The sequence below is a fragment of the Melanotaenia boesemani genome, chromosome 3, assembly GCF_017639745.1.
Source record: "Melanotaenia boesemani isolate fMelBoe1 chromosome 3, fMelBoe1.pri, whole genome shotgun sequence".
In the NCBI taxonomy this organism is placed as follows: domain Eukaryota; kingdom Metazoa; phylum Chordata; class Actinopteri; order Atheriniformes; family Melanotaeniidae; genus Melanotaenia; species Melanotaenia boesemani.
Genome location: NC_055684.1, coordinates 13,267,211 through 13,286,404, shown reverse-complemented (window position 1 = coordinate 13,286,404; position 19,194 = coordinate 13,267,211). Strand labels below are relative to the sequence as shown.

The 19,194-nt window shown below is 38.3% G+C and overlaps 1 protein-coding gene across 12 annotated transcripts in view; it reads right to left on the bottom strand.

Moving 5' to 3' along the window:
• The window catches only part of ptprt (protein tyrosine phosphatase receptor type T), a 360,770-nt gene that overhangs the window by 148,351 nt on the left and 193,225 nt on the right, over nt 1-19,194 (bottom strand). For all 12 annotated transcript variants that reach the window (XM_041980879.1, XM_041980882.1, XM_041980880.1 and 9 more), the window contains exons 12-13: nt 8,107-8,308; nt 3,796-3,898 (exon numbers count right to left, since the gene is read on the bottom strand). In XM_041980879.1, the coding sequence (XP_041836813.1) occupies nt 3,796-3,898; nt 8,107-8,308 (305 nt within the window). The remainder of the gene's footprint in view (nt 1-3,795; nt 3,899-8,106; nt 8,309-19,194) is intronic.

Below are 19,194 nucleotides of genomic sequence, written 5' to 3'. Positions count from 1 at the left end.
AATAAAACATGTAGAAGAGGCTGAGGCCTGTAAAGATTCCTCACAGAAATGCAGGGGGTTTAATTTGATCCATAGGTCCCCCCACACCCTATTATGTTGGAAGCAAACTTCTGTTAACTCTAACAGAGTACCTGGCAGATCATGTCCTGTGCTGACTCAGCAACAAAGTCTAGATCAAAAGTACAAGTGCATCTGTGAGTGAATGCGTATGGGGAAAAGAAACAGGACAGACATAAATGGATCTTTAATGGGGTCCAGATTTGTCTCGCCCTGAAGGCGTACTCTTGATCTAGCTTTTGCAGGTGTGCCTATGCTTCTGTGTATCCAAACACATATGTGAAGGTGCATTTATACATGTAAATGGAGGTTATGTTTGTGTGTGTGTGTGTGTGTTTCCATTATGCTCTGAAAGGCTTCATGAATGGGTGAGGGCTCCTTTAGTGGTCAGGACAAACGCAGCAGCCCTCTGCAATTACCTCCATCCTCCACGCCAAGAACTCACTTCACAATTATATGCAATTAGGGAAATGTATGTTTCTGTGAAGGGGGCCGTGGCCAATTATCCCCAGTTCCCGTTTGGCAGCTTTCATAAAAAATAATTGCTGATGACCAAAGATGAGGCTCCCGCTCTCTCGATGTCACTGTCTTAGCTGTTTCTGCCTTTCTGGCGAAATATCCATTTCAAGTTAATGGCTTTCAGAGGCAGCACAAGAGATGAAGCAGGAGCTTAATAGGAGGAAAAGAGGAGGAAACAGGGAGACCGTCCATGTGTGTGTGTGCTTAATTATCACATATGTGTGTTTTCATATATGTGTGTATGTGAATGTACTTTCCACGGTGAGCTGTTACATACTGAGCAAGAAGCGAGAACTTTTTTTGTTCTCGAGGCCACAAGAACAAAATGATGTCATTTTGCTCTCGCGTACCTAAATGGGGACATCTTGCGGCTTCTTCTCGACACATTAGCCAAGCAGAACTTTCTCCTCTTGTGGCTCTGAGAAGTGTTGTGTCATTAGTCGGACAATTGAGGTGGGTGTTATTAACACGGAAAAGAATGAAGCATCAAGTTGTGGCTTCCGGATTTTCCCTGATGCAAGGTTGAACAGCTGATTGAGGTGGTGAGAAAGTACGTAAACGTATACAACACGTGGCGTTAAAGACACAGAAACTGGTATGTTCACAACCCCACCCTGCCACGCACAAAGTTTTTCCTTAAATATGAAATAATGGGGATGCACATAAAAACACAAACATCCCCCCTGCAGTAATCTCTGTCCTGTCACGGACAAAGCTTCTTGCGTAGTCTGAATTGACTGGACCAATACAAACTTTTTTCTTGCAGCCATGAAAACAAGAAAAAAGTTCTCGCTCCTCGCATAGTATCTCACATGCTTTAGACTGTTAGGGCTCTTTATGTACATTATTAGGTACAGCCATTTCAAACACTGTCAAACTAGAACGAGTTTTCTTCATTGATGAGTATCAGAGTTTGATTACCCATTCACACCACCTCAAATGAGTTGAACTTTCTGAGCAAACATATTCAGGCCCAATTCAAAAGGTCTGGATCGCAAGATAAAAGACAAGATAAAACGAAGCAATGGAGGAAACCATAATAATTCACATAAAGAATCATAAAGAATAAAAGAATCACTTCGCATAGGCGGACTATTCTTCTCCCTGGTTGCACTGATGCTAGAAATTGATGATAAAGAACATTTTTGATAAATTCTTTTAATAAAATTCTTCTTTGTTTCTTTCACATGTTGCACATGAGCAACACTGCCCCAACAGTTTCTGGTGGTACTGCTCGTTTTACTGCATGAAGGCAAGATAGAGAGACGGCTCTGCCCGTATACTTATGTATATTTAATGTTGAGCATAAATTGGCCTTTACTGCGAGGAAAAAGGAACATTTTAGAATGTAAACAGTAATAAGAGATTTCCATGTTACAGCTTACTGTTATAAACGTTTCATTTAGGTCTGTTTGGGGTGAGTGAATATATATTTAACCATGTATCAAAATGTTTTGGTGCATATTGAGTGCTATAATATAAAGTAAAACTAATTTTATAAATAAACATAACCACTGAAGTTTAAGAATTTAAGACAATTTTCTTTATTAAAAAATGTTCATATTGACATCAACTGTTTGCCTTTTAAGCTTCTGCCCTATGCGTGCATTCATTCATGTGCAACTTAACCACTTGACACCTATTGCTGTGAACTTGTGACAAATTACCTTTTTATTATTAATATTATGCCTCCTAGTATGCAACATGGTGTGTGAAATGAAACTTGGCTGCACCTTCACATGGCATCCTAGAAAAAAAAAAGTTGTGAAGTGCAACGTCTTGGCCTCGGGGCACAGAAATGGGTATATTAAATGTCCAAAAAGGATGTCACTGTGCCATCAAAATGAGCCAGGAAGTTTTAAAGGACAGAAAGTTACATAGTGCATCTTTAAGGGGTTAAAACAGTATGTTCTTTTGCAAAACACAGATAAAAAGCAAATACTTTAAGGAGATTATCTCGGGTTGATAAACATTAACATAACATAAGAGGATATACTGTATATTTGCCATGTGTGTGATTAATGCTGAAATATGGTATAGGATTTATAGGAGTTAATACTAAACCACTGACCTGCCCTTATATATCACAAATCCATTTCCCCTAGTTGAAAGTGAAGTAATATATTTGACAGTCTTGTATTTCCCTAGAGACAAGTGAGAATAATGTTCTTCTGTATGCCAATTAAATAGATGAGCTCACATGTTCAAAGTGAACTTTTAATTAATTGTTGGCTGAAAATTTGAGAAAATGAGAAGAAGTAAATCAGTTGGATCTCCACTTAACGGTTTTGTTTTGAATGAGAACTGTGAACTGAAGTCTGAAAGTCTTGAGTGTAATGTTCCTAATACAAGTACTTGATTGAAGTACAGTATGCTGAAGAGACATGACTGGTTGTCCTTAACAAGATGTTTCTCAAGTTACTGAACAAAAAAAGAGAAACTGTGCACATCTAATTTTATACGTGTCATCCAGCTAGATTTTACACAAAAACATAAAATGAGCAGGATCTTGTGATGCTGAAGGTTAATATACTGTACATTACCATGACACCATGGCATATTGTGAGAAAACTGACTGAAAGGTTGTTATACTTTACTTGATGTACTCTCCAGTCTTGTACTAATGACAAACACTGCATGCAAATACATGCTTTCATCATTGTAAGAGGCGTGCCTGAACAAAGTATGAGTAACATCAACAGAAAAGTGACTAAACTCTGAATCTTTATCAGACTAAACATTACTGTTTTACAGTATATCTCATGTCTGAAAATGGCTAAACTGATTTGTTTTCAGAGATTTTTCTCTTCCGAACAACATATTTCTAAATGTTTGTCTATTGGCTGACAGCTTTGCGTAAAGCAGTGGAAAGGCTGGCGTCACACAGCTGAGGGCTCTCGGAGTTGTATCTTCATAAGTCAAAAGCTAAAAAGCCACAAGACGCAACTAATAATGACAAGTTTCATTCATAAATTTTGGGGGAAATTAAAGGGAAAAAAAATCATAGTTCCTTTTCATGCAAATGGGACTCTTAAATCTGAGTGACTTTAATAGCTATGAAAAGAGCCTCTTGAGTAACACAAAGAGAAAGTGGGTGTATAGAGAGGAAGGAGCAGGAATTACATCAGAATACAACAAAAGAATGGTAGGTACAAAACTCAAATTAATGAAATTGGTTAATAAAATAAAATAAAATAAAACAGAATAAGATAAAATTACCTGATAGGTGCTCCACGAGATTGGGCAGGCTTTAGCAGGATAGTGATGGTGGTCTCTGTCTCATTGAGTGGCGTTTCGGACTCGTACTCCGGCATCATGGGGGCTGAAACAACATATTTTTTTTAAATCAGGTTATCGTTTACTGAACAATGACGCTTTGAGGTATGAAAGAAAAACGTGTTGTTAAGTTTTTTCAAAGGTTGAAAATGGTGTTCAGTTTTGGGATGATCAAATATTAGGCCGCGTTCACACTGCAGCTCAGTTCCAGTTTTTTGGCCCATTTGTGACTCATATTGGATTTTCTGATGACAGTCTAAACGGCACAAACCAGATTTTTTTAAACCCAACCCAGGCCACTTGCATATGTAGTCCTAAACTGGATGCATATCCAATCTGTGTTGAAGTGGCCTTAGTATGAATGGTCATGTCACATTTCATACAACTTTTACGTCACTGAAGTGAGACGAACATCTCAAATCTCTGCTGGAGGAGGCGGGAAACATTAAGATTGAACTCAGAAACTGATACACAAACGCTACAGAGAGTAGCATCGATATTTATCTCCGTAAACACAGCATGCCACGTGTGGCGTTGCATTTTCCTCTGCGCATGTGTGGCACTTTAGGGGCATGCACCGTTCACACTCATGGTCACACTGAAATGAGGTGAACGACCACACAAAATGTTGTATTTAAACATTAATACCTGCAGTGTGAATGTAGCCTTAGTCACCTTCTTCATAATGAAACATTTTGGTTACATTTTCATGTGATTAATAAAATAAAATAAAATAAAATAAAATGAAATGAAATGAAATGAAATGAAATGAAATAAAATAAAATAAAAATAAAAATAGATCAACAATCCACTAGTTACTATGCTCACACAAGGGAGGGATGAATCTTAATAAGCATAAAGCTGAGATGATGGTTTATGAAACATTAAATAGATGCTTTTTCTGTTTAAGTCTATTAGAAATATAATTTTCATATATTCTAAATATACATGTGTAAGTCAAAATCACAGGCTAATGCTAACACATTATTTAAAAGCCTTGATATAAATCTATTTTACATATCTGCTCAAGTTTTTAACTTTTGTTCTGACATTATGGCCTTATATCTTGACAACAGTGATCTTATCAGGTCCTGCAAAGTCAAATAAAGAGGCAAACAATGGCTTCACAGACTTTCTATTGCAATCAATATGTTAATTTTACATCTGCCATGCCCTCGTTTTGGAGATGCAGTACAAATACCTTTTAGAGCAAAACCTTAACAGTTTTTTACACGACTGGTATGACATCTATGTTATTAACACAAATCCAACCCCCCTCCTCTTCCTGCTCTATCCATCCATCTCTATCTGTCTGCAGCATTTAATTTAAATTTATGCATCCTTTTGACATTGTATGAGATAATGAAGATCAGGGATGGCGTGACATTTGGAAGGAGACATATTGTTATGTGTGTGCTTTTTTTTTCTCTCCCTCTCTTAGCAACATGTTAAAGTTAGTAGGGGTGATGAAGAAAAGGAGGCTCACTGAAAAGGTCATGCTAAAAAAATTACTGTAGGTGTTGACAGAAAGGACAATGCTTAAAACCTACTGATGACACATGAGACTGTAGTCTTATGTTCACAAGCCCAAAGGCCAAAAAGAAGTTGGGACCTGGATTTAGCTAAACAAAAGGGGCCAAGCCTCCTATTGGATAATTACTGCATGGGTGACTATTTTTCAGCTGGCAACATGTTATTTAACCCCACTTGTCATTTCTTAACCATGTGGAAAGACAAATCTTGTGGTCAATGAAAAGACGTTAGTCCGTTTAAACAAGGTCAAATCATATGCATTGGCAAATAAAGAGCATTTCCACACATACAATGCAAAGGGAAATTAATCCTGTGGGGGCAGTACTATGATCTGAGGTTGCTGCTGTTGGTCAGGTCTAGGTTCAGCAACATTATGTGTCCAAAGAATGAGGTCAGCTGATACCTAAATATACTGAACCAGATTATTGCATAAACTGATGTTTTCCTCCCTGATGACAGCCACATTTAAAGATGACAAAGCCAGAATTCATCTGGCTCAAACTGTAAAAGAGTGGTTTAGGGAGCAGGAGACATCATTTTCACATGTGGATCGGTCACAAAAAAGTCCAGACCTGAACTCCAATGAGAATCTTTTGGGTAACCTAGAGAAGGGTTTGTGCAGTGGTCGGACTCTCCCACAATACAAGATCTTGGTGAAAAATTTATTTATTTAATTTATAGTAGGACTGGGCGACATGGCCTATATATATATATATATATATATATATATATATATATATATATATATATATATATATATATATATATATATATATATATATATACATATATATATATATATAGGTATATATACAATACCGTTCAAAAGTTTGGGGTCAATTTGCCATGGGATTCAATAGGGAAGTGACCCCAAACTTTTGAACGGTAGTGTATATATATTATTTATTTATTTATTTATTTGCCTTATCCTAGTACAAAATATATATCTTCATGTTCTGAAATCTCCTCTAAAACACGGTGTTAATGATGAAATGATGAATTTACCATTATCGTGAATAAATAGAAACCAGTAAGATTTTTAAGTCAGTTCTGATAAATTTAACTTCATTGTGATTTTTCACTTTCAACAAACTTTGTAATATTATCATATTTGTTTAGGTTTTCTTATTTTGCACCAGATCACAACAGAAGTAATCTAAGGTCCCCTTTCCTTTAGAACCGATTTATGTTTTGTTCTTTTATTATAAAAACTAAAACAGCCTGGTTTTGTCCATCTTATTCTCATGTTCTCATCGAATTCCGTCATGTCATGTCTGCACATGCCTAGTGCACACACAGGTGGGATACACTCACACCAGCAGACAGAGAGCGCATCAACCACCTGTAAATCAGACAGAAATATCTGCTTTAATAATAATGTCTGCTCAAAAGAGCAGCTGGAAGAGTTTTCCTGCTCCAGTGTATTAAGGACTGCATGCCCATCGGGAAACACGCACAGCTGAACCACTTTCCTTGGAATTGTCGTCATTTCTGAGGCGTACTACTGCTTAAAATGGATGCCTCACATTTAGCTTCTATCGCTTAATGCTCATAAACTAGCCAGCTAGCTACCTTCATACTCCTTGCCTCCATACTTTTTCCTGTCTCACCTGTGTGCACAGGAGAGTTTTTTTAGATGGGAGGGGGAGTGAGCTGTCTGTCTGTCTGTGGGTGAGACAAGCGGTGCTGCTCACAGTGAGCTACACAACAACCAGCAGCCAGAGCGCTACCAAGAAAAACCCACATACACACTTAAGACACTGCTGTGGTAGTTTATACTCCATTTTCTATATCCTACATATAACATTGTATATATCATATAAAACAGTTTACAGTCACACACACACACACACACACACACACACATATATATATATATATATATATATATATATATCAGGTCAAATTTATTTATGCCATTATAACAGGAAAATACACAGAGAACATGACACATAACATGCAAAGCTTTTACAAATTAATAGGGTTTCATCAGCCAAGCGATATTGCATTAAATTATTAAAGAAGAAGAAAAAAGAAATGTTGGATGAACAGACAGAGAAGAAGAAACAGAGGGTGGAGAATGATGCTGCTAAGAGAAAATGAAACAGTAAAGAAAAGAGAAAAGAAAGCAGTTCGAAGACAGTTAATCAGGATGGGTGAGTCAGACAAAAAGGGCAAAAAGAGATAAGCAACAGAAGACAGTGAAAAGTTCTTATTTTCTTTCAGTCAGTCTGTCATTAAAACAACAAAGAACACCCTTCTGCATGCAGTTGGAATAATGAGAACTTCTCTTGTTCACCAACAAAAAATGCTTTAATATCTGATGGGCATTTCATAGCTGTTGACACAATTTTTCGGTATTTTTTTCTTTTTTTGGGGTGCTACTGACATTTTCTGTTGATGCAGCTGATATAAACAGGATTACCAATGGAAAGAAAATGTCAGAAAATGGTCACTAAGACAGACAAAGAAAGACACAAACAAAAACATAGACTGACACATTCATGGAAAAACTAAGTGACATGTCAGCCCATCAGCAGCCAACAAAAAGCCTTCGTTGTCTCTACCTGCTATTATTGCAATAATAGGGCTCTGTCACACCGTCTCTCAGTAATTAAGGAGAGAAGCAAAGATCATACAAATGTCACCAGAAATTAAAAAACAATCTGACATTTCAAAAGTGAATCAATGCAAAAGCCTTACAAATTCGCTAATGCTCACCTGCTATTTTGGTGCTTATTCGGGTGGTGACGGGTGGTCCGAAGCCCTTGTTTGTGGAGGCCTTTAGGGTGAAGAAGTAGGTGGTTCCTGGGTAGAGGCCTACAAACAGATGATGAGTCTCGTTTCTCAGTTTGAACACTCGTCCCCTCTGGGTTGTCAGGTCAGCACTGGGGTCCAGTGAGCTCAGGGCCTTGTAGGTAATCTGGAAGGAAATAGGATGAATACATTTACATATCATAGCAATACTTTCACATAAGTAAAGCCAATGTAGTCAAGATCAGCTCATCATAGCACTGATTCCATGTTTAGTGTCTGACACCAACATGTATAACCCACTTAATATTTTCTAGAGCTTTCAACAATCAAAATTGTTTAACTTCCCCCTTCAGAGGTTAGGTTAGAGTGCAATAACATACGGCTAACATGTAATTAGTGCAACAGCATACATCAAGAAAACTTAAGACTTGTTCAGGCACCACCCAACATCCTGTATCACCCACAAACTGAGGATGATTCATCAGCATTAAATAAATAAATAACACATTCAACAATACCATTATGGACACCTTCAAAAATCTGTAGTATGCAAGTACACAAAGGGTATTCTGAGTGACCTTCCACACGTTCAACCAGACATCAGCCCTGTGTCAGGTTGGTAAAACATATCCGTTGTATCATGAAATTGTATGTATACGCAGCTAGGAAATGTTGTACTTTAGCTTTAACAAATCAAAAACTGGCTAAAAATGCTATAGCAATAAAATTAATTGCTTATAAGGTTGCATATGTGTAGCAATGAATGCAGCCCTTAGTATGTGCTACATAAGCATACTGCCTACTATGCATACTATCTAGTATGTGAAGTATGCAGAAGGGGGTTTAAAAACAGCTCCTACTAAAAACAGGGACTTCAACTATTTAACCTTTCAAAACAACATTTAAAAAATTGTTTTTATTGCTTCATCTTCAGATATATCTACAAGGCTAAGTTTAAGTCCTTAGTGGAACAGGACTTCAGTGAAGCTGACCAGGAGGATCAGACTATTTTTACTTTTAGTAATTTGCCTTTACAAAAGCAGATTTCTAGAACATGTGTTTTCTTCCCTAAACCACCAATAAGCTTCAGACTTCAACCACATTAATCTGTCACATCAAAGCCAATCCAGTAAATTGATCACAAGTTTTCCTCTAAATGTCATTGCGGATGAATTATGGACTTGAAGTGATTTTAGATCTTTGTGTCGCCACATGATCTCCGCTCTGAAACTGAAGCAGACCCATCCATTAAGCTAGTGGAAATTCTTCAATAGCTCATATGTTAAAAGAACTGTCAATGTCTGTTGCAGCGTTGCTACTGGCAAGTTTCCACACTGCAAAGCCATCAATGACTGCACTCATGGACACACACAAGCATGCACAGAGAAACATTGGAGGACAGCTGTCATTGTGAATGACAGTCAGTACAAAAGAATATTGACTGGTGGGGAAAACACATTAACAGCGTTTCAACCCCAAACACATTTCAGGACTTTGTGCTTTTCAGTTCATCTCTCAGCTTCAAGGTGAAGACTAGTGAAATGGTTATTCAAGGGAAATCAATCAAAAATACGTTAACAAGTATTTGAATCAACGCTTGGAGTGACAACCTTCACTTTTAGATTGTTTTTCAGTTTGCAGAGCCTCGTTCATAAAATGTTTCATGCTACTTTTAATGTCTGTACTTTCTTCTTCTCCTTTAAGTTCTTTAAGTTTAAGTTCATTTTTATGTAATCGAGGACAGATGAAAACATCATCTGTGAACAAGTTCTGATGTAAGAAAGCAAGTTTGCTGCTCATATCATTGTATGAACAATAAAGTGCTGTTTGCAGATCTAGAACAAATTGCAAATACTCTTTGACATGGCAGGATAATCACACTGCACTCATTAAAACAAATTTGTCATTCAGAAAGTTAGTTTTCAAGAGAGCAAGTAAATGGTTGAGGAAACATGCTTACAGTAGTTTAAACCTGCATGACTAACATCTAGTTTATTGGTTTCACACCAGGTAATGAAAAGAGGCCTGATGTGTAATTTGTATTTGGCAACATTTAATGAAATAGCCATGAATTTGCTTGACAGTGGGATGGAAACAAATTTACTTTAATTTCATTTCACTTTATTTCCTATAAACACCTATTTTTATTCTCTTTTTACATTTATTTTTCCAGGTAAAATCTTTGAGAACCAATTTGTATTTACAAAAATGTTGCCAGAGCATTACATTATGATACAATCTGACATCAATGGGCACTAAAACATTACATCATCAAGTCTCTCCAGGAATTAGCAATGTTGCAGTTGCGACTATTAACGTAAACTCTACCAATCCTTCTGAGTTCTGCACATCATCGCAGCTCTAATGTCTGTCGTCTAAAATTGCTGCACAGCACCATGCATGACATTTCTCCAGTGTCTGGGAAGGTCATTATCTCAATTGGTTGAGCTGCCAACTCGCATGTAAATGCAACAGTTCTTTGAAGCAGCTGGCCCAGGTTCGAATCACGGACTAAGGCATGTAGCTGTCATACATATGTCAAAAATGGCCGCAGACTAAAGATACTTTCCCAGTGTGACCATAAAAGTGGAGGTAAGCAACGTTGTACCACATGCGACATTGTGGTGGAAGACAAATGACAGTTCTCACCTGACAAACATTTTTCCTTCCACAAAACACCCCAAGAAAATGTCTGAAATGTGTGAAAAGATGAGGAAATCTTGGACGAACTGATTATCTGGCATGTTGGAAATGAGCCAGACATCCAAGCAGTCACTGATGGGTCAATTTCTAAAAGTAAATCAATTTCCAAGCTAATTTTATTTAAATGCAATAAAACCAAAATCACTAAAAACAAGAATAAATCAGAAAGTGATGAAAAAGTGATGGAAGCAAAGCTGATTAAAAGAAGAAAGTGAGAAAAGTGAGGAAAATTAAACAAAGTGATACCAAAGATGTTTGAATAAAATGAGTATCCAAGAGGCTGGAAGTGTGCATTTGTGTACGAGTGTTTTTGTGATGAGGCAACACGAGGACCATCTCAGCATTTCACACTTGTGGATGTCAGGCGGCCCTTGTCACTCCATTAACAGACTCAAATCAAAAGCACTGACAGCTGGGTGCCTCGCTGTTGCCAGGCCTGCAGGCTGCAACACTGATGTGTGAATGTTGATGTGTGAATGTGTAACTGTTTGCATGGACACATGAGAGAATTACAAAAAAGACAGAGGAACCGTATGAGTGGAAGGCAGAAGAATGGAAAGATTAAGAAAAAGTAAGCTTTACTCACTTCAAATGGGTTCAGTTTAGTAAAATATAAGGCTGAGGTAAAGCTGAGTTTATGTGTCAATGTGTGACTGTTTGCATGGACACATGACAGATCCGGGAGGGGCTCAGAGTAGAGCCGCTGCTCCTCCAGATCGAAAAGAGCAAGATGAGGTGCCTCGGACATCTGGCCTGGACGCCTCCTTGGTGAGGTGTTCCGGGCATGTCCCACCGGGAGGAGGCCCCGGGGGAGACCCAGGACATGCTGGAACAACATGTCTGAGCTGGCCTGGAAAAACCCCGGGAGCCGCCTGGAGAGCTGGTGAATGTGGCCAGGGAGAGGGAAGTCTGGGTCTTTCCCTGCTTAAGGCGGATTTATACTTGCATGGCATCTGTATGCGGTCAGCTACAGTGTAGGTGACGCTGGTGAGTTTGCTCTCGCACTCGAGTGTAGGGAGTGCACGTCTTTTTGGTGTTGCGTTCCTGTTCTGAAGGTGGCAGCCGGGGTGGTATCGGCTGATAAACTCACCAGGTCGGAGTTCATTTGATGGTTCACTTCAGTTCCTTTACGTATTTTCTGTTTCAAAACAATAATGGCGTCCGATATGGTTCAGTGTCTTTATTAGCTTGTGGAAGAAAACAAACCTTTGGGTGTTGTTTTTAAAAAAGGTGGTTACTATACAAATTCAGTGACAAGATCCAGAAATCTGGAAACAAGTAATCCCAAACTGACCAATCATAAAGGAGTGTGTAACCATCTGCGCAGCAGGTGTGCATGTCAGGTCTGGAAGAAATGCCCGTTGGGCCTCCACGCAGCTACAGTACGTTGCGCCTACAGTGGTGATGCAGACACCGCGCAAGTATAAATCCAGCTTTAGACAGCCCCTAAAATCTTGGTGTCCTTCAGTGCTAAGCAATCCTCAAAGTCCCCATACTGGTCACAGTGTGGAAGCTGAGAGACCATCAAGTCACTGCGGAGCAGGCTACATCATCTGTATCAATATTTATCATGTTGAATGTGCTGTGATGCGGTTTGATGCTTTTTGTGAAAAGTAGTGCCTTGTCCAAAATACAAGTATCAACCTGGATTTAAATAAGCAAATAGGTAAGAGCCTCCGATTGGATAATTACTGCATGGGCGATTATCTTTCAGCTGGCAACAAGTTATTTAACCCCAACTAATGCAATGAGTAGCTTCTCATTTATTAAACAACCATGTAGAAAAACACATCACGTGGTTGTGGAAAAGCGGTAAAATCATTGGCATGCATCGAGCAGAGAAAACATCTAAGGCGACAGCAGAAACTACTAAAAAAATTATTAAAAACTGGAAAGGTAGTGAAGAACCGTAATCTTGGAGGAAGAAATGAGGTCAGACCAACATTCTAAATGATGGTAACCGGTGATCATTTTAACGTTTTGTGAAGTCAAATCAAAGAAAAACAACAGCAGAACTCAGGGTTGTGTTTAATAGTGAAAGCAAGAACATTTCCACATGCACAATGTGAAGAGAACTCAAAACCATTAATCGGTGAGACTAACCAATGAAACATTGTTCGCTTTGCAAGAAGAGTAAAGATTGGACTCAAAGGAAGAAGGTCATGTGGTCCGATGAGTCCAGATTTACAAAGTTCCAGAGTGATGGGAGCATCAGGGTAAGAAGAGACGCAGATGAAGTGGTGCACCCATCATGTCTAGTGTCTACTGGACAAGCCTGTGGGGACAGTGCTATGATCTGGGGTTGTTGCAGTTGGTCAGGTCTATGTTCAGCTACAATAGTGCCAGAATGAGGTCAGCTGATACCTGAATATATTGAGTGAGCAGGTTATTCCACCAATAGATTTTTTATATAGTAGTGGTTCAGGGAGCAGGAGACATCATTTTCACACATAGATTGGCCACCACAGAGTCCAAACCTGAACCCATTGAGAATCTTTGGGATGTGTTGGAGAAGGCTTGGTGCAGTGACTGGACTCTCCCATCATCGATACAAGATGTTGGAGAAAAAATAGTGAAACACAGGATGGAAATAAATCTTATGACATTGCAGAAGTTTATCAAAATGATGTCACAACAAATGCTGCCATAATCAAAGCTAAAGGCAGTCTGACAAAGTATTAGTGTAGAAGGCATAAATATTAGCCTTTTGAACAGGCTGTGTATACTAATGTGCAGTCAGAAGTTAAAACAAGTTGTTAATAAAAAATGCATTAGCTAGCAGGACAATCAAGGTCAAATGCAGCAGTAATTTCCTCTAAGACCACATTATGTCACACATGTTTTATAAATAAGACATGACAAAGTTCCCCACTACACATAACAGTACATAGTGGGGGTATAAATCACAAACTTGTTTCTGATATGATTGAGATTAGTTAACAACTTATTTGCCATATTTGCAAATTCTGCTGTGACTGCACATTTACAATGCAAACTTCAGCTTCATGTTAATGAGGTTTGCCAGACATGGAGTTTTTGTTTCTTTCTGAAAAAGAAAAATGGTAAAATGAGCAGTAATTTTTTCCTTTACTTTCCTGACATTTTCCTAGGCGAACATAGACACCTAATCACCTCTCAAATTGAGGAATATGGGATAAAACATTTAACTAATAGCAGGCAACAGTGTAAAATGCAGCACAGACTTTGACCGAACAGGAGCCTTGCCTTGAACAAGCAGCTGACGTCTCCCTGGCGTGAAAGTTCACCCAGCTGGCTGAATAAAACATGTAGAATCAATAGCTATTTATACAGGCTGGGGCTCGGGGGCTGGAACTATAAAATATCATCTATTTCATCTATGCTGCAGTTTTGGTTTGCACATCGATGGCTGTTATTTTATTTTAAGTCATGAATAGCTCCCTATATTTTTATGGGCTTTAGTCTCTCTCTCCTCTATCTGAGCTCTTTAACTATCCACTTTTCTTTTCTTGTCACTCTTTCTCCAGGTTGAGTGATAGACCTGGATCCTTTTCCATTTTATTACTCTCTTAATGGCATTTACTCTTTCCAAGTATTTTTTGCTCACCCTTTTCAATTCTTCCTTCTTCTCTGTCTCCACTATATTTGCCATCATTCGCTCCCTTTCTCTGTCTTGCTCTCTAGAGTTGATGTACTTGGAATCGGTAGAGCCATAAAGCTCAGGTTGTTTTATTGGTCAATGAAAAGGCCGGCACGCAGTAGGACAGTGCATCTTGGGTAATAGAGTGTGCGCCCATGGGGGATAATTCACCAAAGGGAAGGTGTACTTATGTGTGGTGCTGTGATTGAATTAGTAGATAGGAAAAAATGAAGGGACAAAGGCAAATAGAAGGTAGAAATGGAAGGAAAGGATTAAATCAAACAGAAAAAGAACACATGAAAGAAAAAGGCTAATTATATTTAAACTGATATGGATGGTCAGCTCTAAGATCAAAGAGAAAGCCCAGATGATGCCAGGCTACCAAATCCTTTACAAACTGTTTATAAGTTGAAAATTAAATGCATGTCTGTTATTGAATCATTTATCAGTATCTCATATTTTACGTTTACATCTATTCATTCAGCAGATAAGAGAGAAACATGTTGCATATTAGGAGTTAGAACTGGAAAAGCTGGTGACTGAAACACCCTCCAACTTCTTCCCAAGCAATTAGTTGTAAGAAAGAACTGAAAAATACTGATGTATCATTTCATAAGCTGTGACAGAATGCTCCAAAAAGATTTATCAGTGACTTTGTTACAACATTGTTTTCTGATGCTGATGATGAAGTAAAGGTACTTTTTACACCCTGTCAAGCCAGAAGTACTAATTCCATTATAAACAGTGTCTTACTTGAAATTGTTTCCAGAAAGGTTGCATCCATGCTAACTTGTGGGATTGCACAAACCACTGCTTGTGTTTTTCCATGCAGGAGATTGATGTTGGTGAGTATTAGAAGCCATAGCTTTTACCCAGCAGCCCTCTCCATCAAGCACAGCCTGGCTGCTGTGTGCGTATTCACTGCTGGGCTTCAGCCAAGTTTTATGGAAATAAACTATATTTACAAGACACTGTTGCGTGCTCCAAAATGCTATTTCAATTCAGTTTTGTCATTGATGTTTTATTTTCTGTGCCTGTTTTATTAGAAAATATGTAGCTGCTTCTTTTTTCTCACTGTCCTACTGTTTTTCTTTTACTATGTCCTGTAGAACTTAATAGGAGGTATGGGGGGTGTTTGTTGTTTCTGTTTCTGTTCTTCGTTGTTTTATTTTAACCAAGTTCACACAAGAGCATTTTCAAATAATTTACTACACATTTACTTTAAGCATTTAGTAGCCACCCTTAATCCAAACAGATTAGAGCGATGTGAATTATATTGGTCATTTATATTGCTGTGGTTTTCTGTCATAACCACTGACCAAGCAGAGCAGTCTCGATGTGAGCGGCTTAGTGCTGCCTGTAAAACATCTCTGGCTCCAGCATACCCGCATTTAAAAAAGTTTCATAGCTTTTCTCTGAAAAACTAAGTCAATGCATTTTTCACAAGGCAGTATGATGCTGTTACTTCAAAGGAAGGTTTATTAAGTGACATTATGGGCTTGATGGACATGACTGGGAGTCAGTGGGAAGAACTGAAAAGCTGTTTAAAAGACAAAAGCCAGAAAGTTCAGTCGTCTGGGTTTTCATAGATTTTAACCAAAGAAGAAGACAGTAAACATCCAAATATCACAACTAAGATATATTATTGGCAACAGCAAAGTGTACAAGCTAGCACTGGTTAACGGTATAAAAAAACTTCAAAAGCAGTGAAAAGTTGGTCTCAAACAGGCCTCAAGCTATTGTAAGTTCATCAGCCTAATCCACTGACATCCTTCTACCTTCTCAAATCAAAGTTTTTTCCTTTTTCATTACCATGAAGGGTGGCGTTTTATGTTTCTGACATCAAATAAAAGTTTGTGCACATCTACGATACACTGCTAACTTTAAAAAGAAAGCAGTACTTGCTGCTCTGGGAATTGTAACAAGATGATTTATGTACTCCAAAATGTATATAGAAAAACCATTGCTCCAATCCCTGGCAATTGAAGGCCAGGGATTGAGACTGTAAAAGACAATTCAAGTAAACAACATCCTTGCATGTTCTTGCGCACTAATTATAATTCTTGATTGTAACAATGGTACACTCCAGTGAAGGCAGTTATTATTCTCTATTATTAACATTTATAGACCATCGCAAAATTTTCTCAGTAATGTGAAAATCAGGAAGCAACTGTTGCTGCTCTTCCTCTGCAACCCGGCTGTTCATGAGATATGAAACCACATTACCGCCTGCAGGTCATGAAATTAAGACAATACTGTCATTCCCAGAGCTGTTGATCCAAAATTAAGTGAGTAGGTTTAATAGCCTGCAAAGAGATCATTTGAATGACAGAAAAATAAAAAAAACACCCTTTATTGTAGACAAGCAAATTGGTCATTTGTTTCTTTTCTCTAAGATTTGTTGAAGAATAAAAAGTGTTGCAGATGCAATAAAATACAACTGTAATGTCTAAAAATCCTCTTCCCTCAATTTTGACAAATAGGTTTTTGCTCTTCCTATGTTAAGATTTGTTAAAGTGGGACACAAATGATAGATTTACGAGAACTAGTAACTTGGCATTTGTCTCATTCACTATATGCCAACTTAGAAAAGATTATCGCTCCCCAGAGTTATCCAAAAACCTATGATCACATACAATCACATGGAAGTATGCACATTTTAGTCCAATATCCCCCAAAATACAGTAACACTACCTCTCAAGAGAAATCTAATGTCTCCATTTGTGCCATTTGAGGCCCTCTATCTTTTTACTTGTATAAAATGCTTCCTTTAAATTTTGCAAAAAGAGGTTCTCAAAGTGAAAATCATGGAGCCAAGACATGCAATTGAACACATTTTCCCATAGCTGCAATCTTTAAAACTTGAATTAAACTTTTCTATCTACTTACCCTCACCTTACGGTGTACCCTGACACCTCCTGCCTCTCTCTGTAACTCAGTATGCACCTATTGTTTCAAGTTCTAGCGTTGCTGCTTTTAGAAGTTTCCATTTAGGACAGGCTGTTCTCCAGCTCCCTGACTTCTGCAATGTCAAGACATTCTGAGGCGATGTGAATAAGGAGGCAAACATACAGAAAAATAAATCCTTATAAAAAGATATGCACTTTCAAAAAAACCCTTTTAAAAAGTGCATTCCCATGCAAAAAATCCATCTATGAATGCCCACATGCACGTAAACCAACATGTGAATACTTAAGCCGGCATAGAAAAAACACAATTGGGATTAATTTGTTTTGTGTTCGCATCATCCCTGTTTTTCTATTGTTTCCAGAAGATAAGCTAACTGGAGAATGAAACAGCAACGGACAATAGCCTGTTAGTATTTCCTAGCTGTGTTATCTCTATTGTTGTCGTTGACTCCTGATAACAAAACACAAGTATGAGAGAGACAGATAGAGGCATAGAGTGGGATGAGGACCAAATATAGCTTGATAAAATTTCCAGCCATATGAAATACACAAGAGAGATTAACTGTAGACCAGCAATAAATAGCTGAGCTGGAAGAGTCTAACAAAGGTTTGAATTCCTTAATCAGGCTGTTCAATCAGCAGTCGAGAGGCAGGAGAGACATGTTCTAGGAATATATAATTCAACAAACAACAGGATATGACAGTGTTTGAAAGCTCCTGTATCCTGTCATTTGTCAACCAAAAGTTCTGATCAAAATCAACACCAGCCCTGTCACAAAAATATCAAAGAGTGGAAGCTCAGTTCACCCTGGAAGAGGTGATCAGAGACGGAGCATTAAACTCAGCCCGTGGTGACAGTTTGACAGGAATCGGCCTGAATCGGCATCCCAGTAATGCTTGTTTGACAGCCAGACAGCAACTTCCTGCCAGAAAGTTAAGGCGAGTGACAGAAGAAGCACTCTCTCGCTAGAAGCTGATGTAGGCCACACGTGCCGCTTCTGCCCTCATTCCCACATTAAAAATCATTCGCTGACGTGCTCCTTACTGCAGATTGACAGTGATTTACAGCTGATGTGTGAATCGTGTCTTGTGGTTATGTGAATATTCACATCAGCATGTTACAGAAGAGAAAAATAGAACAGATTCAGAGTTTGTGAGTTACGGTGAGTTATTTCTGTCCCATAATAGTTTTTCTTTAAAAAAATGGGAAAAAATATATGAATTTTAAGTGTTTCTTTTGTTCATTGAAGATGAATAATGTGATCACAGTTACTTTTCCTCAAGTAGCTCGTGAAACTCTGCATATATACCAGAGATAAACATGTCCACTGTTCTGAGGTTAAACAGGAGGTGTGACGACGAAAATTAATTTCTGACTGCTGTACAAGCTAAGGGACATTTAACGATGATAAAAGATAAGACATGACTGATATGGCTTGATTTGGCTTCAGAAATTCCCAAAGAACATGTGATTGGTTTAAGGGATGGGGCTGGGCTCCTGATTGGCTGTAGAACAGGAAGTTGTAGTGCTTCCAAGATTAGAGGCCTGCACATAATCCTTTATATGTGCGTGTATGTGTGTAAGAGACAGGAATGGGGTGGGGGTCGAGATGGATAATCCTCTCCGACTATTACCCCCTTGTGAGCATCACATCTTTGTGTCTGTGTGAGTGTTCATGTGCCCAGATATAATCCTCCTCTCTTTGACTACTGACAGATTAAAGCCATCTGGCTTCACTGAGTTCCTGCATTTTAATCGATCCGTTGCTGTTGCTGCACATTTTTTTCTAATTTATTGTTGTTGTTGTTTTTGTGTATATT